The sequence below is a fragment of the Cheilinus undulatus genome, linkage group 9, assembly GCF_018320785.1.
Source record: "Cheilinus undulatus linkage group 9, ASM1832078v1, whole genome shotgun sequence".
Lineage (NCBI taxonomy): Eukaryota > Metazoa > Chordata > Actinopteri > Labriformes > Labridae > Cheilinus > Cheilinus undulatus.
In genome coordinates, this window is record NC_054873.1 from 23,195,417 (window position 1) to 23,223,281 (window position 27,865).

Genomic DNA, 27,865 nt, shown 5'->3' on the forward strand with positions numbered 1-27,865 from the left:
CTCCACTATACTTCCCACCGATTTCTCACTCTGCTTTCCAATCCGCCAAATAAACTGATGTGGTCAACTGGGAACATGACTAGTATTTGGGGAAAATAAATCAAGGGGCTAAAAGGGTTTTCAACTGCAAAGTGGGACATCCATTTCAAAGAGAGCCCTTAATTGTGTGGTCATTTGCTAACATTGCCATGCTTATCCTGTGAAGTAACTGCATTAATGTCAATAAAAATGCTTTGTACTGTAGTTACAGCCTATTCAGTTGAGGAGAAAGTTTACCATGGAGTTATATCTACAAGTTTCCACCAGCCCTACCGGACTTCAGTATCAAGACTCATAACCACAACCACCTCACACTCCAAGTTTAAATCTGACTTCCCTACTGTGACAAAACTGCTGAAAATATCAAATATGAATAAAATTTATTCAAGTACTGTATTTAACATTAATGCTCTAACAACTTCCTCTTCAGCCTCTAATTTTAGCCTTACCTCATTGGACAAATTGAAGGTTGCATGCATTAAACAGCTAAAACACTGACAGTCACCTACTTTAAGAGCTACAGATGTTATTAGACACCACAATATAAATGGTTTAGCGTTGGTTTGACTATTATTTCATTATACAGCCTGGTGAAATTTCTCAGTCTTAACTTAAACTTCATCACATAACTCAGCCTTCTATATGTTTCACAACTTCGCACGCAGCAGCAATTTTATGATGTTCCCACCACAAGATAGCCAGGTCAAAGTCCCGACCAGACTCCACATGTGAGGTCTGCAAGAAAAACGAAAAGTTGCTCTTGAGATTGTTGTTATGTTTAGATAATTATTGATCTATTGAGGGTGTATGGTTAAAAAAGTGATGGAAACTCGGTCATTTAAGGTTCTCCAGACCAAGAGACAGACGGACAACACAAGGTGAACACAAGGTAAGGTAATTAGGCCTATATCAAAATAAAATGCGCTGTACTGAAAGCTGTAATGTTTAAAGGCAATAATGTAAAAAAAAAGGCAGTCTACTTACATTTTTGTCGCTAACTGAAAAGAGTTTTAGCTACTTTTCTGTCCTGCTTTATTATCCAATCTCCCGCACCTGTCTGGGGCTACAGGCTGCAGCACACCCGCACGTGCACGGTAAGTAAGCAAACATCTCCAGGTGTGCACTGTTTAGCTAGTGTAGCTGACAGTTAGCCCAGTCCCAATAGAAGTACCGTGTGTGGCTACATTTATCGCAAATAAGGAACAATTCCGTGAGAAAAGTATAAGTGGGTCGATTAAATTAATAAAATGCAAGCTAAGGACAACTGCACGGGGCACAGGTGACTGTTACCTGTTGCTGCTGCTCACAATGAATGCGTCTTTGTTGTCGGAAGATCAGTCAAAACTTCAAAGGCATCAAATTTGTCCACGATGAAACCGAACCCGGGGAATCTGTCTGCAGTTGCGTTTGATGACAAAACGAGACTAGCATGCTCAGGACTGGGATGTGGGCCAACAATGACCTGATCATGGATCTAATTGCCACATCACTGCAAAAACGTCTGATTTGTCGAAATAAAGCGGTGCAACTTGAATGTATTCTCTTACAGCTTAATGCCCATTGAACAAATGAAATGGTTTCCCCTGAATTGCTCTCACAGTCAGAGTTCTTACATGGAGTGGGCTACTTCCTCGAAGGACAGCAACAGCACCGAGAAAGGCTGAAAGCCAGGATGAGCCAAAAACTCTTAAAGGTAGACTCAGTAATTTTACAGGACTTTATATGCAATACTTTCTATGCTGTAAAGATCTGAACTGATGTATTTGGAAGGCTGAGATAGTTTCTTTCATGTTGAATTAGTTTGCAGAGTAGCCTACTACTTTGCTTATACTGATAATGTTGTGAAGTAGGACAATGCCACCCATAAGGGTAGAACTTTCTGGGGCCCAGCCAATTTTGGGGCCCTTGGAGGTGAGGAAAACCATGGCCCATTATAAAGTTAATCAGTGTTAACCATATTTGATTTTTAACCAAAATAATAATCACTTTTATCAAAGAAACAAAAGATAATTTTATTTATGCTGTATTGAAATATAGCATCTTTATGTAAACCCCCTTTCTTAAAACAGAATTACCTTTTTCTGGTAATGTTTACAGTGTGAATGGGCACACTGACTAAAGCATTTGGAAAGTAATGTCAGACTTCATAGATAAGTTATGATGTGGACAAACAGAATGCCAGAGAATTAGGTAGAAGGAACTGAAATAACTTTGAGGGGAAACTAAATAATTGCATAGATAGATAGCTGGATAGATACTTTATTAATCCTGGAGGAAATTCAAGAATACGTGGAAAAAATTGACAGAAAAATGTGTTTAAAAAGTGGATACAGAGTGGCAAAAATTAGCTCAAAGAAGCAAAAATAGGATTGGGTCAAAAATGGATGAAAAGATTGTGAAAAGTGGCTAAAAAGTGGCAAATATGGGTCTAAACATGGCAAAAAGTGGCAAAACACAGGTCAAAGGGGGTAATGATTGGTTACAGAGGCAAAAAATGGCAAAACATGAGACTAAAGTTGTAAAAACAGATTAAAAGTTGTGAAAATAGGTTCAAAGATGTGAAAATTGGCTAAAAGATGTAAAAAAAAGAAAAAAATGTGGCAAAAATGGGGGGAGGGAGTTAGAAAAAGGGCATACAGTGATATGAATCAATCATTTGAAGAACAGAACCAAGTTAAAGCTTGAGACACTTTCAGCTCCTAAATGAGGTAACTGTTGGCCAGGGCGCTAGCACTAATGCTTCTAGGGGCCCAGCCAATTCTGCGGGCAGGCCTGAGTAAGGTTATGAGAGACAGGATAGCTCTAGATACTTGATGGAATTTGTGGCCCACACTCATGGATATTTAATAGATGTATATTACAAAACAATCATATAATGATAGGTCAAGATGTCTGATTTACTGAGCACTATACCCCATCTTTAAAAAGGTGAAATTAATATTTATATTTATAATTTATATTTGGTACCAGAAATGTGATGATTGTGCCACCAAATCAAAACTGTATATTGCCATATACAGTTGCTATTTGTCCCATCCCTACTGTCTGGACAGTTGGCTCTCAACTGGAGGGTAGAAACCCAAAAGTGGGTTGCAAATCTACGATGTATGGACGCTCTATGCAGACACACATCCATATGTTTTATTTAACTCCATTTGTCCTGATGATCCTTTATCCCTTATTTATCTCAGTATCTTGAGATAGAAAGGCTGTTTTTTCTTATTAAAGAAGGCTCTTCTGGGCCCTGAGGCCAGGCTAGCTGAGAGCCTCTGGTCTAGACTGATGGTGGGTCAGTTGATGAGTTAACTAAGCTGTTTGTTTTCACAGGGTTTTATTAATATTTGCCACATAAAAAGCTTTGGAGCTGACTTCCTAAACCTGATACAAGTGAGCTCTGTCTTAATCAAACTGCCTTGCTGTGATGTAATTATAATCGTTCAAAGCATTCTTTGTTCACTGACCCCTTTATTTGCTGGGCTGCTTTGTCTTCAGGAGCATTTGATTTGCTGGCTTATGTGCTTGAGAAACCATGTTTTCTCAGGAGTGTTAGGGGGAAATTTTTGTTGCTTTTAAAAAATGTGACTGTAATCCCAGCATAATGAGCGAATGCTGACATGGAGGCAGTGTTGCAAAACTGACTTGTGCAGCAATGCAGACATGTTGCACAAGCTCTATACAACCTGTGTGTGCATGAAGGTGCATGTAAGAATAGAAATGTGAGTGCATTTGATGTTGCTTTAAGTGTGTTGCAGGAAGAAATTAATTGGAACAAGGGTGTTGGCATGATCTCTGACCTTTTCCTGTCTGTGTAGCACTCACATGCTTGTGCTTACTTTCACTGGAGGCTCTGAGATAATATCCCCCTTCTTTAAAATGACATTGCTGTTGTTAATTCTGTCAAATTCAGCAGGAAACCCCGCTGCCTAAAAGACTCTGAGGATATAATATGTAACAGGGATTTGTCCTGACTCATGAGTCTGGACTCCGCTGAGGCCAATATCCAACCTGGTGGGATTAGATGAGCCATGAAGGTCACAACAACATATGACAGAGATAAGACATATAAATTTATCTTTTTTTTTGAAGTGTTGCAACCTGTGATTATTGTTACTGTTAAACCTAGGGCTGGGCAATATGGACCAAAAACAATATTCTGATATTTTTAGCTGAATTAGAGATGATATATATCTCAATTTTGGTCTGTAAAGAAATAAAATCAAAGTCAGTTCTACATCAGATCCACATGGACCAAATGTCAGATAGGAACTTTCATAAACAGTCAGATTCACAATTTCAAGATTAGAAATTGCCATAAATATGAATGACCTATTTGTGAGTGATCAGCTCTGATGTTCAGTGCCCTGGAGAACCTTCAGGCATGTTTTGGCCAAAATTAAGGCTGAAGTAAGGCGTATATGTGGCAAGTAAGTCCGCCTGAGGGCACCAGCAGATGGGAAGGGCAATTGATACAACCCTGGTAGTGCTCGGGATACCCTTACATGTTACCGGGGGCGTGAGAAAACAGCCTGTTGTAAAAACTACAGTGTTCACACTTTTAGGGCTTAGGGTACCATCTGGGCAGGTAGTAGGCTTGTCACAAATCCCTGGTTGTGCTCTGGGTGTCCCAAAGACCTGACAACCACCAATTGTTGAAAGGGCCTAGACAAAAGAGAGGCTGTTGAGCTTGACCCTGGCTGCATAGCAACACATATTTGTGTCAGCTTGTGTTGAGCTTGAGTCTTGCGGCCCCAGCCACAGTTGAGGCGTATTGTGCCCCATAATGAATCCTTAGTGCCGTACATGCCAAAAAACTTCTGCACATGACTGTAGCTATAGTGGCAGTTTTATCAGAACTAGACCCTTCTTTAGTAAATGAGAGCAAAGAGCTGCGATGAAAGCTTATCTTAGTGGAAAAGATGTTTTTGCTCTTCTCCTGACTGGCTTTGGTGTGAGTTTGATTCACCAACTGGCTCCACTGATAGTGAACAACAATATTAGCTGCCTGTCAAGCACACTTTATGTAGTTTTCTTCCCAGTGCTGTACACGCCCACTAAATCATGTTATGTCATTTTGATTGGCCAGTAATGAATGTGACAGAAATAATGTTTGTCCATTCACCCTGTGAAATATTTTTCAGTGGTTCTGCCCTTCCCAAACACAGACTATTTGAGGTTGCCCAATTGGATGTGAAATATATCCCATGCTATGGATATATGAAACAGTCTGTCTGGCGTGTCAGGTTATATCAGTGCTAAACAGAGTATGTAGTCTTTCTGAGCTTGTCATTGCTTCAGGCCACAGGCTCCACCTTGGGAACCACCAGTCTGAACAAAGGAGAGTTGTTCATGTTTTTTGTTGAATATTTTTGTGTTCCAGAAGCTCATATAGGAAGCTATTAATATGAAGACTAAGCATGGATGAAATTCCTCCTTGGGATTGTAGGACTGTATTCATATTCAAGTCAATGCCAGTCACATTGGACAGTTGTAGACAGACCCAATTTTATGTCTCTTTCATGTATTTGCTGGAAACGTATCAGCAGTTTACAGGGTGTAGTATTTAGAAATAATCTGTTATCAGGCGCCGATAAACAGAGTTTTTGTAAGAATTTCTTGAAAACAGCATATTAGAATTTAATGTCATTATTTCAGAGTAAACATGAAGGTGTCTGGTTTGCAAAACTACACATTGAAATGTCCTTGGACGCCTTTATCTTAATGTATCTGTCAAAGACAAAGTACTGGGTTGAATGAACCTTTCCTTGATCCTTATCAGGCTGAAGGCAGAGCTACGTATGTACTGAGCTGTAGTCTGACTGCCTGTCTGGCTTAGTTTGGCTACTTTTTTATTGTTCTGGTGATTTACATAATCCTAGTTTTGGTAACCTTTCCAAAATGTAACTGATCCATGACTGAAAGGGAACAATGTGAAAATTTCCCCGTTATCATCATGGAGCACTAGACTCATCTCTTCCAGCAGCCCACTCAGTCCACACATGAGTTTTATAACCCTGTACACCTGACCCCTCCAAGCACGGGCCACAGGTTCTATAACACCACCCCAAAAGTAGATGTAATCCCAGTAAGCCGCAGGTGGCCTTGCAGATTGGTCGCTCAGATCTCCACATTTTTCCCTCCTTTCACACACTGCCCCCCTCTCACTCTCTTCCCAGGCTCCCAGTGTGGTGGTAGCCCTCAGCTGAAGAAGGGCCTTTTTGCAGGGTGGAGGCAGCACGCTTGCAGCAGCCAGGACCTGTCACATTACTCTCAGCTCCACGGCGGGACGAGGGCACCTGAATACAGGCTGTGAGGGAGGGTAAGGAGAGTGCAGAAGCTTCTGCCGCAGCAGCACAATCCAACTCAGGACTCTGGAGAAACTATTTCCTCTTGAGTGAAGTGGACTGTAGCTCCAGAGGTTGTGTTTAAAAGTACTCTGGTTCCTTTCTAAAACTTTGGATCTAATTGAAAGAAAGAAAGAAAGACAGAAAAATGGATTCAGATGTGGACTATGAGTACCCAGACCTTGGTCCTGTGCCATCCAAGATCGAAGCAGAGTAAGTTCATTCTTATCTATTTAAAAATGTAAGACTTTTACTCTGAAATGTCCCTCAAATTAATGCTGTATGCTTATATCATCTCTAAGAATCACTATGATAAAAAACAGTATGTTTATTTTTGGTTTTGGTTGGTTCTCCAAACTTTCAGAGATCTGCACAGCTCTCATTGAGATATTCAGTGTCACTTGACACACTTTGACCGTGTCACCTTCTGTGTGAGTTATTGTGTCTGTTCATATCATGTATCATATTACAGTAGAGGCTGTCTCCTTTTCATGTCTGGAGGAAGCAGCAGGCAGGAAGTTATGCCCTTGAAACCTGACAGAAAATATCTGACAGTATAATCAAAGCATAAATTCATCAAGCTAATGACTCACCATTAAATGTTTTAGCCACAAAAATGTTAAGATGTAGCTCATAGTATCATGCAAAGCTCCAAACAACTCTTTAAAGTCTTGTATACAAGTTATTGTACCCACAATGCAACTAGTATAGTGTATTATGCAGCCAGATCCTCATGAAATGTTTTACCTCATCTTGCTGTTTTTTATTTATAAAAATTTCCCATACTGTGATTTTCTGATTGAGTATAAGAAATTAATACTACATGTATTAACTCAGCTGATGGTCAACATGACAGAAAAATGATGGAAATGTGTTTAATAAAGTAAAAAAAATTAACAACTGTCATGTAGTTGTGCTCTAAAAAGCTTTAAAGGGGCCCCAGCTGTAGTTAAATCTGAGATTTAGCTCAATAAAACATGCTGCTGCCCCTCCTGAGTCTGCAAATCTTTATTTAGCCTTCCTGTAAATTCACAATAAATCTACCTTCAGAGTGCCAGGTTACAAATTCACACATTGTTTGGATGGGTAAGACACTGCTGAAAAAACATGCCACATTATCCTCTGCGAAAGCCGCCAACTCTAACATTAACACACCATAAAGTGTGAGTGGTATTTTCCTTAATAAATCTACTACTTTAGAGTACCTGATGCATAAGGTCTTCTCTTAAAATATGAGCTAAAAATCCTCCATGACCAAGCAGTCCTCCTCTTCCAGTGTACTGGAAACGTGAACATAGGCATTTGTTGTTTTCCTGTGTCACGCTGATACCAATCCGGTTTAAAATGCAAATCTCTGCTGCAGGATTTCAGCTGCAAAGTTTCCAGTGACAAATGGCCCTAACAGTGACGTGTGAACGGTTTAGTGAGGTGTAGGGCTGCTCAAATCCTTCAGCCTTAAGTTTAACTTTGATTGTTTTGCTCATGTGTGAATGTTTTGTTCCCTTTTTTAGAGTAATCCCCCCATGTGACCCTACGGCTGATGACAGACTCTACCACATATGTATCACCGCCATTTCTGTAAGTCTGCTCCATTGTTGTAAAAATGTGACACAAGAGCAATGAGTTGTCATTCACTGAGGTTTTTTATCATACCTGGTTATGAAATGAAGCATGATTTATACTTAGTCTCATTAAAATATGATGGTTTCTTCCCTATGAAAAATTAAAACACAGTTTTATGTTTTTAGCAACAAAAATGATGGCATTTATCCATGAAATTTAACCCCCAAGGCTTTGTTGGTACATTTGAACTCTTAGTCAATATGAGATCCAATCAGTGCTTTCACACATACTCAAAACTGCACTTTCACACACTACCTGGACCTTTTCTTGCTAGCCACCTTGTAAAACTTCTGCATCAAGTCTAGTTTACCCTCGATAGAACGCAGCAGATAACGGTCAAGGAAAATTCACCATAATGCGTGGGTTTTGATGCTTAAATCCTACAACCAGTGCCATCTGTGTGAACACTATTAAACTGAGTCATTATGTTTTCTGTTCTCCTTTTCTGCTCTTTTGTTTATGAGGTGAAACAGCTAATAATAATCCTTTTTTTTTCTTTTGTCCCATGCCACATTTAACGTACTGATTTTCTCTTTTTAATGTCTGAATAAAGGCAGTCTTGCTTTGTGGTCCAGACTGACCTAATTCAGAGAAAAGCTGCCTTTTTATCTGTGTGTTTCCAAAACATGTCTCAGGTCACGACAGGTCATTGAACTCTCACTGGTCAGTGGTTCTGACTGATGATAGTTCATTCAGACCACATCCATGGGGGGCACTAATGAGGAGTCAGGGCCTGGCCTGTTATGGCATCAACTAGTCTTTAGTGTCCAGCAGACTGAGACCTGGACACCAGGGAGTCCACAGCTGCAGATAAAACTAACTGATGAATCTTTTCCTCCCAGTTCGTCGTCATGTTGATCCTTGCAGTGTTAGCCAGACGCATGAAGGAGGGATACAGACAGAAAGGACTGCCAGGGTTACTCAGGTGAGGCTTTTTTTAGCTTTATGTTTTCTTAAATAAAAGAAACTGCTAGTGTTTACAGCCCCATACTGACAGCTTTGTATCCCATTAGATTCAATTTAGTACACATCTTTGGAAATGTATGACCAATGGATTTCTTTGAGAGTCGTTCTAATTCAGATGTCAATTTCAGTATTAGTATTGACTTCCAGTACCCTTAATTTGATATCAGGTTTAAGCAAAAATGCCAGCTTGTGCAAAAATCCAATCAAATAACCAACTACTCCCCCAAAAATCAACTAATTTTGAGTAAATTATCATGTGTTGATAACAAACAACAAGAGTTGTGCTACCAGGGACTGTTATGCCTAAGGAGGAAAATGACTGCCTTCAAAAAAATGTATGTTTCTTCATTATATGAGCATTATAAAGGTGCTCAGTGCAGGCTTATGTTGGGTTAAATAGAAAGGTAAATGGTTCAATAAGAGAAACTAACAACAATTTATTTAACAAATTTTAATGAAAGAGAAATGTGCAATGTCTTTGGCGATTAAACTCCTTTGAGATGATTTCATGTACTTGTAGGGGTAGTGAGGCAAACAGCAGGAATAGGATACCCCCCTATGAAGTCTAGAAACTGGTGGTGGTGTTGATGAGGGATGCAGGATCAGATGTGGAGTAGTCATCTGAGAAGCTGGACTGGAAAACCACTGAGGTGGCCTGGAGGAGGGGACAGGTATGCAGGATGAGATGAGCAGAAGACCTATGAGGATCTGGACAAGATGCTTAACGAACTGAATGGAGGTGGCTGGGGTGGAGGAGGGTTGTAGCGTCCATGCCAAAACAACAGGCTGACTGTAGGAGAAAGGATGATAGATTTAAAATATGACAGATGCATGATAATTGGTCAAACGAGGTTGTGGCAGAATCTGATTGGCTAAGCACTTGAGGGAGTGCGTGAGCACCCATTAACAGAAAATCTGTTTTTCCTCTATGTTTACTGTTTACTTTCTGGCTTTATGGCATTATTCTTATAAAAATCTTTGGTTTAGATATGAAACTAGGTTGTAGTTAACACTAGATAGAGAAAATTTAAAGAGAGGGAGCCATTCAATCAAGTGATCCAGTGACAGAACATGGTCTATAGGATTTAGAATAAGAAGTATTTTCATGTGTTACTTTGTGATTTTAAAAGCTTGCATGTTGTTTATAATACAACAAATGTAATCTGCATTAATAAACAGTGGAGCCTTGTGGTACAGAGCGGCCGACGAGTAAATTGTGGTCATTCAGGGTAACTTGTAGGTGTGAATTTGTGTGTGTTTTTTGGAAGGTTTTCATTCATTAGAGTTTGGATCCTCAGTGAACCTTTTCCAGATAAATATTAGACTGAGAAATGCAGATGTGGATTTTTCTCTCCCCATGGCTTATTTGTATAATAAACTGACATGTGCCAAAGGTATGGCTATCCTCAGGAAAAACATCCCCCAACATTCGGTAAAAAATCTCCATTATTTTCATTGACTAAAATTCACCTAAAATGTTCATAAACACCTGTTGGTCTAAGAGGAAGAATGGAGGATAACAAGCTAAAAATAATTGTCTTATTGGAAAAAATGACAAAAGTACGTTTAGTTTTCATCAGGGAGACTGAAAGAGATTTAAATGATTGTGCTGGACATTCAAAATCTGTTATTTTTTTGACTGTGCATATATCAGTCATAACACAAGTACAGAGGAGATGAGAGGGCATTCAAGGTATATGTTTTATATAATAATTCAATTTATTTTATTCTAAACTAACCACAGTATTGGAAGAGAATTAATATAAGTGTTTTGTATTCATATTGACTTTACAAGATGACTAATTTGATTTAATTTGGCTGAGTCAACAAAAAGCAAGACTTAAATGTAAGGACTTTTTATAGACTAAAACTCGATTAAGTTTTATCTGCAAAATCTAGACTAAAATCACTAAAATGTGACTAAAAAACAATAACCATTTTAGCCAAAGACTAAGAGTACATTTCAAATTGCAGAAAAATTACCACTGCTATATATCTGATATGCTGACATTTTTTGTTTGTAGGCTTGAACTTAAAAACCCCTCGTATGTTTCCTTTTGAAGTTTTTCATTTCTGCTCAATAACTGTTTCATCCAGATGTGAGACTGGTAACGTATGGGCTCTAAATACCTGCCACTTGATTTCACAGTCCGGTCAACTTCCTGGACCATACGCAGCATAAGGGCCTGGCAGTCGCTGTGTTTGGAGTGCTTTTGTGCAAACTCTGGGGCCTGGTGCTATTGCCAAACCCCCTCCCCTTCTCTGAAGACAAGGAGAATAAACGTAAGGATGTCGTTTTGAGTCTTTCAGCATTTTTGTGTTGCACAGAATGAAAATAACATACCTAACACTTCAGAGTATTTTTAGTAGTTAATGAGTGTTTCAGTACTCAAGGAAAGGTTGGTCTGATCAAATTTGTCCACATTTTCACCATTTTCCTGTTATGTAATTGGATTATTTGTTTCCATATGTCTTTTATTTTCAACTTCGGGACATAATTGTAAGCATGGTAAGGCGTTTGCCCTTTTTACTGAAATGAAATTACATAAGGATTAACCAGAAGGAGTCAGTCTCCTACTTTTTCCCCACAACCTCTAAACAAGGTAGAACATAGTTCTCAGCAGCAATTCAAGGGAAATGCATCTAAAATCATTTATTGTTTCCTTTAATTTCAGATTGAGTTGAAATGAAGCAAAAATAGTTTCAAAAGTTCAAATGCTGTCAGAATTCAATTCAGCATGTCCTCTTAGGCACTCTTGTTCTTCACACTTTTTCGTTGTATTTGCAGAATATTGGTTGATCCTGGGAGTCTTCTACTACCCCGCACTATACTACCCTCTCCTGGCATGTGGCACTTTACATAATAAAGTCGGCTATGTACTTGGGAGCCTTTTATCATGGACCCACTTTGGGGTTCTGGTCTGGCAGAAAATCGATTGTCCAAAAGATCCTCTGGTAAGAACTTTAACTACTTTCATGATTTCCATCACATCTTTTTCCGCTTCTGTGAGGCAGAAAATATTTGAAATGTTCCAGGATTGATTCTTACTTTCTTTATTAAAGGGATACTTCAACATTTTGGCAAATTTGCCCATTGCCATAATCCCTATAGTCTTAGAGATAGGTTCGTTACCTTTAGCTGTCCGTGCAAGCCATTTTTAGATCAACGCTGCCGAGTTCAGAGCTGCTGTGCCAACTCAATGGAGACGGACGGTATTTTTGGCTTTCCCTCATCAAACTCATCAAATACACAATCCAACAACTCCAAAATGCTCTCGTGGACAAGTTGTGACCTGCACATTCACCACGCTATGAAGTAATCATGAAACGTTACGAGATGGAGATGTTTTAAAGCTAAATGCAAAGCCAGAAATACGTGTTACCACGGCACTGCCACACTGTGTCACTCTGCCCAGTGGTTTTCTCGGAAAGTAGTTATTTGCTTCATGTGTTGTAATATTACATAATTATACGTTATTATTTCATAGCGTGGTGAAAGTACGGGTCATAACTCGTCAACGAGAGCGTTTTGGAGTTGTTGGATTGTGTATTTGATGAGGTTGATGAGGGAAAGCCAAAAATACCGTCTGTCTCCATTGAGTTGGCACAGCAGCCCCTAACTCGGCAGCGCCGATCTAAAAATAGCTTGCACGGACAACTAAAGGTAATGAACATATTACTAAGACTATAGGGATTATGGCAATGGGAAAATTTGCCAGAATGTTGAAGTATCCCTTTAAGTATCATCTGCCAAATTTCTAGGGATTAGTCCTTTGACAAAGCTGATTTATTTTGGGGTGTGTGTACCACAAATTAAGATTAGAGGGTAAGTCTGGTCTGTTAAGCCTGAAGTCCAGTTTTTTATATCACAAAGCTGGCTCTTGTCCTACCAATGATCAACATGATAAGTCTATACTCATTACCTAAAACTGACTTAGAGTGTCTAATTTTTTTAAATAATTATGATCTTGGAATGTTTTCCCTGGCCATCATACAGATGTTCAGTTTGAGTAATATATCTATAGGAACTTCTGGTCTACTGTGTGCATCATTTTGCAGCATCCCTTTTTTTTTCGCATTTATATTGGCATTATATTTCAGCAAATCATACTCAGAGTATGGAAGAGGGACGTGGCTAGACTACTACCCAAATAAAAATTATAAACATAAATGTATTTACTGTACAATACTGTCTTTGTTGATACTCACTAGTTACTATTTTTCACAAATATTTCTCTTACCTTTGTCATGGTAGTCCCTCGATCACCCTTCATAAAGGCAGGGATGGTGGTCAGAACATGACAAACTTTTCCTCCATCTCATAGTTTCATCTCATAGCAGAATCCTTATTTCCCTTCTTTCATTTTACCATTTGGTTTGTTTACATTAGTGACTGCTGCACATGCAGAGTGCTCTGTGCTCTCATTTGTCAATGTCATTGAAGTTACAAAAAGTAGAAGGCAGCCTAAAAGTCAGGGAAAAAATCAAACATGCAAGACCTTCTTTGAGAGGTTGTGAGGTGTCTCAGATGAGTTTTTGATCATAGATCTTTGGGGCGGACGAGTCGCCTATTGTTGGATCAGACAGGGCCTGCCTGGGCCCCTGAAAAATCCAGTGAATGGGCCCTAATTGATGGCTCATGGTGCAGTGATGATATCGATGGTTTTGTGTTGGATCAGTAGTATCAGTGCTAGCATCCTGGCTTCAAGTTACTTCATTTTCGAGCTGAAAAGTCTGTCAAGCAATAATTGGGTTCTGATGTTCAAATTACTTACTCGTGTGACTTTTTAACACCCTTTCATCACTTTCTTGCTCAATTTTAACCCATTTTTGCCATATTTAATCAATTTTCTCTAGTTTTTAACCACTTTTTAACCACTTCTCAACCCTTTTTGCCTTTCTTAACCAATTTTTGCAGCTTTTATCAAATGTTTTTGCCTTTCTGTAATCACTTTTCACCACTTTTTTTCCACCTTTTAAATTTTTTTTTTCTCTGCCCCATTTTTGCCAATTTTAACCTTTTTTTCTTTTGCAGTTCTTTAATTATTTTTCCCTTAAAGTTATTTCAGTCTCTGTGCACATCCACATTGTTTAAATTTGCAAAAAATAAGGTAATTCTATTTTAAGAAAGGGGTTTACATTTTGAAAAAGGCTAATTGTCCTACAGCATGATAAAATCAAACTTCTTTTGTGTTTCTTTGGTAAGAGTGGCAATCATTTCAAATATGAAATATGGTTATCACAGATTAATTTACAAGTGACCATGATTTTTTCAACCTCCATGGGCATCCCATTTGGCTAAGTCCTACAAAGGTCTTACCTTTGTTTGCTTTGTGGCACCCCCTGGTTTGGAATCCTCTTGATAACCTAACAAAGGCAGTCTGTAGTGTGTGTACAATGAGACTAAAAAAGATGAATATCAGGATTTTTAGCCAGGTTTGTAGACAAATGGAGGGGCTTGATGAATGGCTACAACTCAAAACAATTAGTTCCACTGTCGGTTGGTCTTAATCAGGAAGCTTTGTCACAGTTAATCGGCTCAGTGGGTGTGCAAGACAGACACCGAGGTTTTGGCTGGTTTGTCGTTTTATTGTAGTGTCTCTCTCTTTATAATCCTGCCACACACCAAACGCTACAGGGGGCATTGAGTTGATCTGCAAGAATGAGCTTCATCATAGTAAGACAATGCATTTTCTTGAATATTGTATTTGCTATTGTTTGTATTTCTAGCATGGAATTACAAAGATGTTAAAAATGAGAAAGAGGTGACTTTTCTTAAGTACCATGCTGAAATTTTGTTAGTGGCGTCTTAATTGCTCATGTTTCATGTTGGGTCTTCGTCGACACATGTATACTGACTCACAGAGGTTTCTGTGTTTGCTTTGTGGCAATAAAATTAGCTTTTAAATTACAATGTCCTACTTCAAAACTCTTAAAATAAGTTGCTAGGAGATCTGAAGTGTCTTTTCATCCTTTTTTCAGATATACAAACACTACTCCCTTTTCTCCAGCCTGCCACAAATAGCTTGTTTGGCATTCCTCAGTTTCCAGTATCCCCTGCTTCTATTCAAGGGCTTAAAGGGTACTGAAAAGAACAACGCCACCGAGGTAAGTTTGATCTGAAAATACTCTCTCCTTCATGCCTACTTTAGGACCGGGCAGCCCCTGTAGCACTTGTTGTTAGACCTGCTTACATAACAACCTAGATACAACTGTATCTATTGATAAGTAGTCAAAGTTTGCATCAGCCTGAGCTATTAAAAACTCTCTAAAGCGCACATTTCTCCTGAATCCGTGCACGTGATGAATCTTTTATAAGCTGCCTGCTAAAGAAGGGGCTTACTGTGCTCACGCAGTCTAGGCTGAAGGGAAATTGTGAAGTCTAAAGCAGTGTGAGAGTTGCCTAATCATTTTAAGTAGATTTGACGTAACTGGTTTAGGTTATGTTGGAGATCAGATTATGAAAAGGTTGCCTTGTTTTTTTTCTCTGACAAGAGACAATGCTGTGTTTATGTGATGCTAATCTCAGCATTGGTGTGACGAAGCTGAGGTGAGGCGATTGCCTGGAGTTTGCCCCCTACCCCCCTTCTTTCCCGTTCCCTTTGGCAGGAATATTTTTAACAATATACAGAATCAGCCATAACACAAAGACCACCTGTGCATTCTAATGGAATTCAATACAACAACTCCACCATAAATTCTGCTTTTGCAACACTATTACATTGTATTTTTTGTAGTCAGAAAGGGATAATAAAGTTAAAGTTGAAATCAAAACAGTATTTAATGCTGAAAGTTTAAGAATATGAAAGCCCTGATGAATCCATTTAGCTTCATCACACTATCCCAGCCTGTTTAAATGTTATGTATGTTATAATCTGGTACGCATCATTATCATCACTGTCTTTGTTTGGCAGGATCTCAGTAGCAGCTACTACAAAGACTATGTGAAGGAAATGCTAAAGAAGAAGCCGTCAAAGATCAGGTGAGAGTTGCAGTTCATGTTAGTAACACACCTGTGTTGCTGTATGTTCTTTGTTTGTCTTTTGGCATTTCCTTAGCCAAATCTTATGAGCCTTTTTTAATACAGCTGAGCAGAGGGAGGTCTGTTTTTCCAAAATAAAAGGACTGGATTAAACTTTTCTGTAGGATGTTGCTTTACAGGGTGTTTGAGAGCAGTAAACTTTAACTTACAGGCTGTGGATGTTTCTGAAACATAGCAGCGTGTGTAGTAGTCTAACAGTGTTTTTCAAGGTGGGGGTCCACATCCCCTGGAGTGGCGGCCAGGGGTGCTAGTGGGGTTGAAGAAATTTGGATGGAAGATGTGAGCGAATGGAACAAAATTAAAAATCATTTCAGAACTTTTTCTGTGACAACATTCTAACATGACTATTTTTAGATAATTACTGAATTTCAAAAACCTATGTGTTCTTTTAAAGGCTTTTTTTTCCATTCTAAAAGGGATAACTCACACCACTCTAGGCAGAATCAAGCAGCTGATTTGAGTGTCACTTTTCACCCCCTTGGATATCTTACCCTTTTATGGATTATATAAATCAATAATGGTCAATGCAATTTAGCTTTGTTGACACAAAAAAACTCCTTAATGTCAAAGTGAAAACGGATTTTTACAATGCAATGCCAATTAAACAAAGATATGTACTGTAAAATAAGTGATTGCATAAATATTCTCCCCCTTTAAAGAGACTGACTTATTTCAACAGAGGTTCAGCTATTTGGTGTTAGTGGTCTCACAGTTAGTGAAATGGAGATCAACTGAGTGCAGGGAATGTGTCTTAGGTGATTGTAGTATGTGTACCTGTGTCTGGAAGGTCCAGTCACTGGTTGATCAATATTCCTGGCTACCATTAAACCATGAAGATTAAAGAGGGGCTATTATACTTTTCCGATTTTTAAAACATAAATATAAAGTCACAATGTTGGGTGTCCATACTCCACGTATGCAAATTTTCAAAGCGCAAGATAAACGCATGTGGCAGAAATCTTGGAATTAGAGTGTAAACTGATGAAAACGGTTCATTGGGAATCTCTCCGAGATCTTCCAGAGACGAGATTTCGATGGAGCGAACAGGGAGCAAATTGATGAGGTCATCGCAATAAGATCTCCTGACTGGTTTGTCTGTGCTGCCGGCAAAGTGGAACAGACTGCCCCCACAAGGCCTCTTAGCCATTTAGCAACACAGTAACACTTACCAAACAGATACCTCCTGCTCTATCCTTTGCTGCTGCTGGTTTTCTTCCCCCTCTCTCTCCAAAATATCAAAATTCAAAATTCGCCATATTTTCCTCAGTCAGACCGGTTCAAATACTAGCATAGCAAATTAGCCATATAGGAGGGGGCAGGCACAAAACATTAAGTCCCGCCTGGAAGCCAGCCTCCAGAAAATTGGCCAATCGGAGGAAAGCAGGTCCGTTGGGGGGCGGGGGGAGACCAGGCAAGAAAGAGACTAGTGAGCTTTGTGGGAGAGTGTCAAAGAAAAAGCCACTGTTGAAACAAACTCATTTCGGCCAGCAGACAAACACTGTTTGGTGAACAGTTTTACAAAGAAGAATAGAGTAAAATTGCAATGTCTGGATGTGCAAGCCTGATTGAGACCTATCCACACAGACCCAGTGTGTGATTGCAGCCAAAGGTGCATCTACTAAATAAAGACTTGAAGGGGGTGAATACTTTTTACAGGTACTGTTTATAAAATTTAAACCGTAGCTTCATGCCTACTCTTAGAATCAAACATTTCTAAAAGAAGAGTACGCTTAGAGATAAGACTATTTATGAGAAGACATTAAAATTAATTGTTAAACAGTGCTTCACCTCCTGAACCTTTGCACAATCTCACCATCATTTCACACTGTTACATATTTTATACTTTGTTTATATTTATTCAGAATCCTTGCACTCTTGCAACTGTACCATTAGTGCACACAGGCTTGTGTATGTCATAGGTAAAATGTCTAATAAAAGCTTTTATATATTTGAATTTAAATGTATATTATTTCCCCCTTTTTAAAATATTTATGTTTGGTTTGAGTACACTGAGGACAAAGCTAACGGAAGTCAAATTCCTTGTTTGTGCAAGAATACTTGGCCAATAAAGCATGTCCTGATTCTGAATTAAATGAAGATAATTAATTATTGATGAAAAAAATAAATATTTTGAAAAGTATTGTGTTTAATTCTTAAATTTGACATCATTATGTACAGGAAATTTTGTAAGAAGGGTCCCCAGTGGAGGCTAATGCTACATGGCAGTAACCTTGCAAAGCAGATGGATTCGCCTGTTTCTGTGTTTCTCACTGGCGAATCCATCTTGCAAAGCTCCCGTCTGAACCGTTTGGGCCTGGTTAGAAAGTGACAGGACCAATCAGCAACGAGGATCAGTACTTTCGGGAGCGGCGGAGTTGTGACGTAAGCGAGCAGCATCAAGAGGCTGGTGCAATTATGGCACAAAACATTAGCGTGGATGCTGCTAAAGCGCCACTTTTGTCAGAACTTTACATAATTTCTTCGTTAAAAGAAGAACAAAGAACAGCATTGAGTTACTTTCTTTACAAAAACGACAAAAGTTGTGTACTGACATGTCTACAGTTGCCATGATTCGTGTTATGCAGCTCTAATGGAGTTTACTCCTTTGGTAGGGGCGCAGCTTGCTGGTTGCAACGTCACGTGTTTTGTTGCTCTGATTGGCTCATAAAGATGTGACAGACAGAACGCTTATCCAATCACTCTCCCAGTGTTTTTTTCAAATGCTCTGCCCTTTCCAAAACGCTGTGTATAAGTGGTTTTCCAGATGGATGTGTGAAAAAAATCCATCTGGCGTGAGGTTAACATGGCGGTCCTTGGCATGGCAAAGTTTGTGAACCCCTGGTCTAAAAGAAAGAATTACATACTAACAGTATTCAAAATATTGCCCTAAGATTTTTTTTTATCAATGCTACATAAAAAAAAAGTTCAACTTTCTAAATTAACATTAAAATGGAAAGAAATAAAAGAAAATAAAGAATGTCGGAGAAGCAGCCGACAGCTTCTAGTGTGCTAACAACAAAGATTTCAGCAATAACAGCACAGGCCTCTGTCAACTAAAATGTTATACTATTGCATTTTTACTTCTATTTGTAAAGCATGTCGTTTCTTTGTTTACCTTTCCCTTCAGCACATCAAGCACAGAAACGCCAAAGCTCCCTCAAAGAATAATTGATGCTGTGAAGTCATACATTTACACACCAGAGGAAGGTAAATTTGCAGTCTTAGCTTTGTGTCTGGGCATGACTTTAAGTGATACCTCTAAAATAAAATTTCTCATGTTGTAATGTTTTGTTTTGTTTTGTTTTTTTAACATCCAGCTTTCCGTTTCCCCCTGAAGTTGGCCATCTCTGGTGTTGTGTCATTTATAGCTGTGTATCAGGTAAGTGATACATTTACTATTAGATTGGACCACATCTCTGCATTAAATAGAAGCTTAAATAAATCATCCGTTGTCTTTACTAAGACAGCTATCAGTTGATCAGAAACAAAAGGGATATGCAAATTTTCCCCTCAGATCTTTACAGAGTAGACCAGATCTTGTCCCAGATTATGGCCTTATTACTGCAGTCCAGACTCTGAATATCAACAGATAGCATAGATAAACTAAGTTAATATCCAGCATTCAAGTATGACACAGGTTTCCAGTGTCCGTTTCCACATCTTTAAAAACATGGACTCCAAAACAGAATTAGTAGTTTTCTGTGGTCCATGCGTAAAAACAATTGCATTGCTATGTTAGATTAAACCTCTTTCTTTATGTTTTATTCATGCTTGCTTAGATGAGTCTCCTGCTGATCTCTGTTGTGGTGCCAACGCTCCAGACTGCACGATCAGGAGTCGATGAAGATGTTGCCAACCTTTTGGCCGGCTTCAAGATAATGCTGTCTCCGGACAAACATGAAGTGGTCAGGATAGTAATTTACTACATGTGGTGTGTGGAAGGTGAGTGAAATCAGAAAGCAGAGATGACTTTTTAGTTCCATGGTTGATAACAACATTATATTTAGTTGAATCAGTCACTGCTGCATTGTTTCAACCTACAGAAAGCATTTGCTGATGAGTAGCATCTTCTTAAAAATAAAGATGGATGTTGTGCTTTCTTCCTGCAGTGTGCTATATTTCAGCAATAACACTGTCCGCTTTGGTCAACCTGGCTATGCTCATGCGCTCCATGGTTCTGCATCGGTAGGTCTAAGAACACATCAGTGTAGCAGCTCTATCTTATCATTTTTTCTATTCACATCCCAAAGCCTACAAGAATGGAGAGTGTGCTTTGCATTCTGCTGCTTTCATTATAATGCTGTGGCTCACTGAGGAGTTATTCTAACATAATAGAGGACTAATCATCCACACAGACAGAATAGCATAACTAACTGCTGCTGGAATTGAAAATGGCTATTAAGATAAGAAGTGAAATACTGTGCCATTACCATAAATTACAGCGTATTAAAAAAAAATGGGTGTCTGTGTTGAGTATTGTATTGCATATTGGTTGTATCCCATGCTTGATTACCTCTGTAATTAACAATGTAATTTTTACATGTACTGATAAATCAGTTTAAATATTGCACAGCGCTGCATTGGATTGACTGTGATTTTGTTTCTGTAGGTCAAACCTGAAGGGGCTGTACAGAGGAGATATCTATAATGTCTACAACTGCCAGAGAAGCATCAGGGCTTCAAGACCAGCACTGGTCTGCTGGATGGGTTACACAAGCTTCACAGCAGCTCACATCTGCATTGGTAAAGATACAGATCCAATGATAGAAAAGAATAAGGGAGATTATCCTGTTTTCCAGCCTTGTTTTCTAAAATATAGATTACTTTTAAAGCTCCTGTGAAGAGTTTAAACTTGAAATTTCTGAATTTAACATTAACATTCCTCTGTGAGCTTTAAAAGTGACAAAGATCACTACTTACAGTACTGAATATTTGTTTGTACTTATGCCTAAGTATGCCTAAAACTGCTGCAGAGGGGTAGGTGCCAGACTAATTAAAGCTCCTGTGAGATGTTTTTTTGTAATGTTGATTTTAGCGCCCACCCTGTGAACAAAATCATATACCTCATCTCTTTGCTCATATTTCCTGTACATGTGTACATAAAACAAGTGTTTTATGTTGAAAATCTCATATGTATTTGTTGCAAACCTCAAACGTACAACTCACAGTAAATCTTTAGTATGGTTTCAGGAATTAAAACTCACTGAATACAATCTTCAGTCTTTATGTTGATGGGCTGGTTTACTTTCTTAGTTCATCAGAATCAATTTCCACTACAATTAGTCCCCTAGTTAGAGATGTATTTTGCTGTGAAATAAAGCAGGATGAGATTTTTTTCAGTAACCACTACCTACACATCTACAGGACAAAGTCAATCAAGATATTAGGTACAAATTTGTACACAGAGGTTCTCATTGACTGGATCCAGTGTTCCTCACAGGAGCTTTTATATTAGCTTTTTTGTCTTACAAGAACACAATCAATTAATTAAATGAAGTTGGAGAAAAAACGTAGAATGAGGTACAAAAAACAACTTGCCTTGGCCAGAGCCAGGATTTCATTTTAATATTTAATGCCATATTAATAATTCCCAGTCTGTTTACTCTTTATGTTTCTATATGCATAATGATGCATCTGGTCAGAATAAAGGTCTGTATCTGTGATATTCTTCAGTAATATGAGAGAACTGTGGTTGTGGTGTGGATGTTTTGTATGCTGGACTGAGTGTGAGATATGAAGCCCTGAGGCCCTGATCTCTCTCCCCTGCAGGCATGATGATCCAGACCCTGGTGTTCTTCCTCTGTCTCCTGGTTGCTGTCTTCCTCATCATCATACCCATCTTGTACCAACAGAATCTGATCCTCTTTCAGATCCTGTTGAGCATGTGGTAAGCATCATCGTACCTCTTACTCATCACATCTCTGTGTATGATGACTATGTGTCTTAGCCATGATTAGCAGGTTTATCATGTGCTACAAGAATGTTGAAACTTTAGTTTTGTTGATTTTTATTAAGTTTTCATAGAATAAACTCTGCAGGTTAAGTCTGTCCAAGTAGATTTAATACTTGCTTGGTTCCTGTAACCTTACATTGATACTTTACATGCACAAGTGTTAGCTTTTTCTCAGTTATTTTGCAATTGTTCTGACTTTTCTGAATGTTTTCAGGCCCTTCTGGCTGATGATTATCTTGGCTGTGTTGGTTCAGCACATTACTGGCAGGTTTTGCTTCATCAAAAAAGCAGGAGGCACAAGAGACCTTGACAACAGGTGATTGTTTCTATTTGTTACCATGTATTGTCTCCTGTATTCAGTTATTAAATTTGCCACAAAGCTGTATCATAATCTTTTGTTTTTGATTCGTTCTTTCTGTTTTTCTAGGGGTAATCTATTCCTGCTTACTTACCTGCTGTTTCCAGTCAACGTCCTGATTGGGGTGCTGCTGGCGGTGTGGCGAATGATCATCACAGCCCTGTACAACATTGTCCACATGGGACGTATGGATATCAGCCTTCTTAACCGCAGTGTGGAGGCTTTTGACCCAGGTAAAATAAGATAATATCTACATTTATTTGTCTACCTTCTATTTGTTTTTTAGGGCTGACACCAATGTTTAAAACAGTCATTTTGGGGTAGGATGGATTTAGCTCAGTTGGTAGAGCAGTTGTCCGGAAACGAAGGTTATAGTCCTTGACGCACTGGTCGTGGTTCCTGGTCTCTGCGCTGTCAAGTGCATGTCTTCCTCCATTCTCTCTCCTCATATTTCCTGTCTCTCTTCAGCTGTCATATCGGAGTAAAGGCAAGAAGTCAGAAAAATATTATATAAAGAAAAAAATACCTAAGCAACTTACTGATAGAGATGTTTTTTTAATAACTTCTGTAGGAGTAACACTCCTGCTTAACCAGAATGTTCTCCCATGTTTGACCATGAAAACAGATCAGTTTGTGTTTTGTCTGACATGTGATTTCCTCTGCCCAGTAGAAAGTTTATTTGATTTAGCAGTTAAATATACCAGATACCAGATCAGCATTGCATTGATTGAACACAACAGATGAACATTTTCTACTGATATCTACAGTATCACTGGTATCTACAGCCACAGTATTTGGTGATGGCCTGTGTTTATCAGCAGAGCCGATACCTACCTATACAAATGTCAAACTGGTGCATTGGTGCATTCCTTGTCTTCAGAGAATTCATTTTGTTTCATACCCCTCGTGCACATTCACTATATTGCCAAAAGTATTCACTCACCCATCCAAATAATTGAAATCAGGTGTTCCAATCACTTCCATGGCCACAGGTGTACAAAATTAAGCACCTAGGCATGCAGGCTGTTTCTTAAAACATTTGTGAAAGACTGGGTTGCTCTCAGGAGCTCAGAGAATTCCAGCGTGATAGGATGCCACCTGTGCAACAAGTCCAGTTGTGAAATTTCCTTGCTCCTAAATATTCCACAGTCAACTGTCAGTGGTATTATAACAAAATGGAAGCGATTAGGAACGACAGCAACTCAGCCACCAAGTGGTAGGCCACGTAGAACAGTGTGTAGAGAGCCTCATGGAATGAGTTTCCAAGGCTGAGCAGCTGCATCCAAGCCATACATCATCAAGTGTGATGCAAAGCGTCAGATGCAGTGGTTTAAAGCATGCCAAGTGGAGGGGGGATTATGGTGTGGGGTTGTTTTCAGGACCTGGGCTTGGCCCCTTAATTCCAATGAAAGGAACTTTGAATGCTTTAACATACCAAGAGATTTTGGACATTTCCATGCTCCCAGCTTTATGGGAACAGTTTGGGGATGGCCCCTTCCTGTTCCAACATGACTGTGCACCAGTGCACAAAGCAAGGTCCATAAAGACATGGATGAGAGAGTTTGGTGTGAATGAACCTGACTGGCCTGCACAGAGTCCTGAACTCAACCCGATAGAACACCTTTGGGATGAACAAGAGCAGAGACTGAGAGCCACGCCTTCTTGTCCAACATCAGTGTGTGACCTCACAAATGCGCTTCTGGAAGAATGGTCAAAAATTCTCATAAACACTCTCCTAAACCTTGTGGAAAGCCTTCCCAGAAGAGTTGAAGCTGTTATAGCTGCAAAGGCTGGACCGACATCATATTACCCTATGGATTAAGAATGGGATGTCACTTAAGTCCATATGCCAGTGAAGGCAGGTGAGTGAATACTTTTGGCAATATAGTCTATCTTAACTTTATTTTTTTCTTGTCTTTGCTCTAAATATGTACTTAAATCAAGCATTTAGCTTGAATTCAGGCAGGCCACAGAGTCAAGCGCTGCTACAATTGAGATCAGCTGATCTGCAAGTCCTCATCAGCTGACAGCCAACTGATGTGCTCTAATCATGCCATTGGCTAACCGCACTCAGGCTGCCTTATTTAAGCTGCTCTAGGTTACACTCTGCCGCTCTTTCTGCAAGCTGGTCTTGCAACACTCCTTCCTCCTTCATTTTGCTTCTTAACTTCATCAATGTCATTCTGTTGTCATTGATGCCTGCTCTGCTCTGATTTTTTTCCTGCTTCTCTCCCTGCCTTAGCCTTTCCTTATCGGCACTGGAAGAGCAGGAACATGTGCTGTTCCTGCTTAATGCTTTTTGCATAGGCTTGTGGAAAGGCAGGGGATCTCAGAACTGCCACACCACCAAACATAAATAACAGCAATAAATGCTAATTAATAACTAAGTAAAAAAAAATGTATAGCTATAAATCATGTGTGTTTCTGGTCAAAGTGGTCCTGTCTGAAATGAAATTAATAACAATACGATCTTTGCACAAGTGGCTGTAGGAACAGCAATAGTATACTGCTATGGTCAGATTTCTTGACCAGACCAAAGCATGTGTTGAAATATAAAAAACAACTATGTTATTTATTGCATTGATATTCATACTTTAAACAAATGTTAGATTTTCCTGCTGTTTTTCTCTTCATAAAATTGCAAATATATTCACTGGTATTAACATTGTGCTCCTACCTTTGTAGATGCCTCTGTTTTTTCTCTCTCTCACTGTGGAGGCTTAAAGAGAAGCAATTTTCCATGAGCAAATGCACTTCTACTGATCCCACTTAGAGGCCAGAAATGGGTATCCTATCCACTTTACCCTGCCTGCAGCTCACTGCAGCTCCTATTAGATCTGTATTCTGGGCACGTGACTGTAACTGTAATTGCACACGATTGCTGAAAATGGCTGCAGATTTAAGACATCTGTTGTCAGGAAAAGCAGGTGGTTAAAAAAGAGGTGTGATTGTATGGCCATTATGTATGATCACCTCGAAGCCAATATGAGGTGTAGCCCTATGTGTTTATTGCTTCTGCCCAGTCATAGTTACCCCTCCTCTCTCTCTCAGCCTACCGCTGCTATGCTCATTATCTGAAGATTGAGGTGAGCCAGTCCCACCCAGTGATGAAGGCGTTCTGTGGGGTGTTGCTGCAGTCTGTGGGCCAGGAGAGCAACTCTGCACAGAGGTCACGGGATGCTGAAGAGGGTCTGTAGCACAAGACTCACCTCACACTACTTTCAGATAGAGCTGATGAGTCAGATTACAATGATGGGTACTGTCAGTTCAGTGTGTTCAGAGCAAAATCTGAGGATTATTTTAAAATGTTTTTCTGTTTTCAACACCAAAAGAACCCCAACACCTAAAAAACCTATATTAAAAAAAGTTTCCTGCTGCAATAAGTATATTATACTTAATCTGCATATGTTTATGGGATGTAAGAATATGCGAACAAAAACATCACTGATGTTGTTTCTTAATCTTTTCCAGACAACACTGCAAATCTACCGCACAGACACACAGGATGCGTACATACAGCTTTGGCTGCACATGCATGTAATACATTAATAGGATCAATTCAGTGAGGGTTTCAGTTTTTAATAATAGACTGAAAAATAAAGCATATCCTGCCTTCTTTTTAAAGACAAACAGTGTGTCCATATCTTATCATAGCCATAAAGTCAGCGGGACATTTTTAATTTCTCCAGGGAGGTTTAGTATTCAGCAGCAGGTCACTGTAACACATAATCAGATCATAACACTATCTTGCACGCGCTGAAGAAATGAGAAAGAGAGCTAGGCGGTTCTGATTTAATATGTCAGGAACAAATTGAGTCACACTGTGGAATAATTTACAGCCCTGCTGCTGGTCTCAATCAAATCTGTCATAAATGTTCAGCTGTCCTTCTGCCATGCCCACACTTGCCTGAGCCTCAGACTCTGTTACCAACACACAATCTAGTCCTACAAGCTGGTAAAAGTGATGCATTGTTTTCAGCTAGAGAGAAACCAGACTGAGGTGGTCTGCAGAGATATTTGATGTTGCTTGTTTGCACCCACAGAACAATGCAGTATCAGGAATAATCTTTTGTAATACACAGATTAGCTCTTAAGTAGCTGATTACACAGATGAGCTATGCTAATTGTCTGCTTCGCATTCATGTGGCCCAGGAGGTTTAAGCTTTCAGAGCGTTAAAGGCGAGCCCAATATGCTCCTACCACACTTAGAGGATTAGACTATGATTACTTTCTATTATTACTCTCTGTTGTACCCAACTGGTCCTGGGTGCCCTTAAAAGAGTCCTTTCTCATTTCAGTTGAGATAAAAAAAAAAAAAAAAATTTGCTCTTGTGAGTATGTGACATACCATCAGAGCTATCATGATGTCTTTGTGTCCTCAGGGATCCAGCTGGTTCAGCAGGAGAAGAAACAACACAAACTGTCCAGCGCCAAGAGGGCCCGCAGGCACTGGCAGCTCCTCTACACCCTGGTCAACAACCCCTCCCTGGTGGGCACCAGGAAGCACTTCCAGTGTCAGAGCGCAGAAAGCTTTCTGAATGGAAGTCTCAACCGCAGCGCCAAGGACGTTACCAACAAGGAAGCAGGGACCAAGGAGATAGAGGCTGCTGCCAGCAACTGAACCTGAATGTGGCCCTGATTCAGGATCGGCTGCAGAGTCTCTTTTGGTTTGGGGGAAATTGTGCAGCCATATAATGTGTCCATACCTGCTGTAAACGTGGTTAAATAAGTGCACTTTTTGGTCAGTGCTACATGTAGAGGTATTAACGAAGCCTTCTCTGTTGGAGGGCTGTGAGTTCACTTTGTGCTATTCGTGTTTCTTTTGTTTGTGTGTCTGGACCACAATCTGCCACCTGAGGACGGCTTATGTGGCACTGACCTCCTGTCCACACTAATGATTCTTTAGGAAAAGCACTTATTCCATATCTTCTCAAATGTGCTGGTATCTTTATAAAGAGTAGATAATGCAGGTTTGTTGTTGCCCAAACTAAAAACGTGAACGACCAGTTCACTGAAGCATCCTTTGAAGGAGGGTTTTAAAATGTAGAGCATTTCACTATTTATGAAGACACATAATGAGCTGCTTTCGTAGGCTGCGTAAAACATTTATTTTTTCAATTGTACACAATTTGTGAGAATTAGTAATAACCTGTGGAATATGATCTAGGAATCAAATGAAACTGTTTGTATTTTCTGTTTTATTAGTAGATCTTTAAGGAGAAACCACTTGCTGCTTCCACTGTTTTCTTACTATTGTCCATGGTGTCTGATATTCACCAGCACTGCAGCGTTTGTCTCTGGATTTACAAAAAAAAAGTTGACTTTAAAGTGAAAATTTCTACGTCTGAATATGCCCTCTGATCACTGTGAAAATAAAACTGAAACAATTATTTTTTTCCCTCTTTATCTCTCTTATAAAAGGATGAAGGTAATAACAAAGGAGGGCTTTATGATGACCACCTTACTGACGTGTGGCATTTTTTCTGCACTTCATTCATAAACACAAATTATTATCATTAGTAACTGATTGTTTTTTTTTTTTT

General features: G+C 39.3%; 1 protein-coding gene across 3 annotated transcripts; it reads left to right on the forward strand.

The window, feature by feature from the left end:
* The first annotated feature begins 700 nt into the window (after positions 1–700).
* Positions 701–27,712, forward strand: stra6 (signaling receptor and transporter of retinol STRA6). Of its 3 annotated transcripts, XM_041794684.1 has the most exons (19): positions 701–772; positions 883–928; positions 6,213–6,593; positions 7,892–7,958; positions 8,846–8,928; positions 11,119–11,252; positions 11,758–11,924; positions 14,952–15,077; positions 15,884–15,951; positions 19,139–19,218; positions 19,329–19,390; positions 19,791–19,953; positions 20,121–20,196; positions 20,621–20,754; positions 21,781–21,898; positions 22,179–22,280; positions 22,392–22,555; positions 25,374–25,511; positions 26,705–27,712. In XM_041794684.1, exons 3-19 carry the CDS (start codon positions 6,529–6,531, stop codon positions 26,941–26,943), a joined length of 1,986 nt encoding a protein of 661 aa, XP_041650618.1. In that variant the 5' UTR covers positions 701–772; positions 883–928; positions 6,213–6,528; the 3' UTR covers positions 26,944–27,712. The 3 variants fall into 3 exon arrangements, with proteins under 3 accessions (XP_041650618.1, XP_041650617.1, XP_041650619.1); XM_041794683.1 differs by lacking the exons at positions 701–772; positions 883–928 and adding an exon at positions 1,033–1,133; XM_041794685.1 differs by lacking the exons at positions 701–772; positions 883–928 and adding an exon at positions 1,205–1,732.
* The last annotated feature ends 153 nt before the right edge of the window (positions 27,713–27,865 follow it).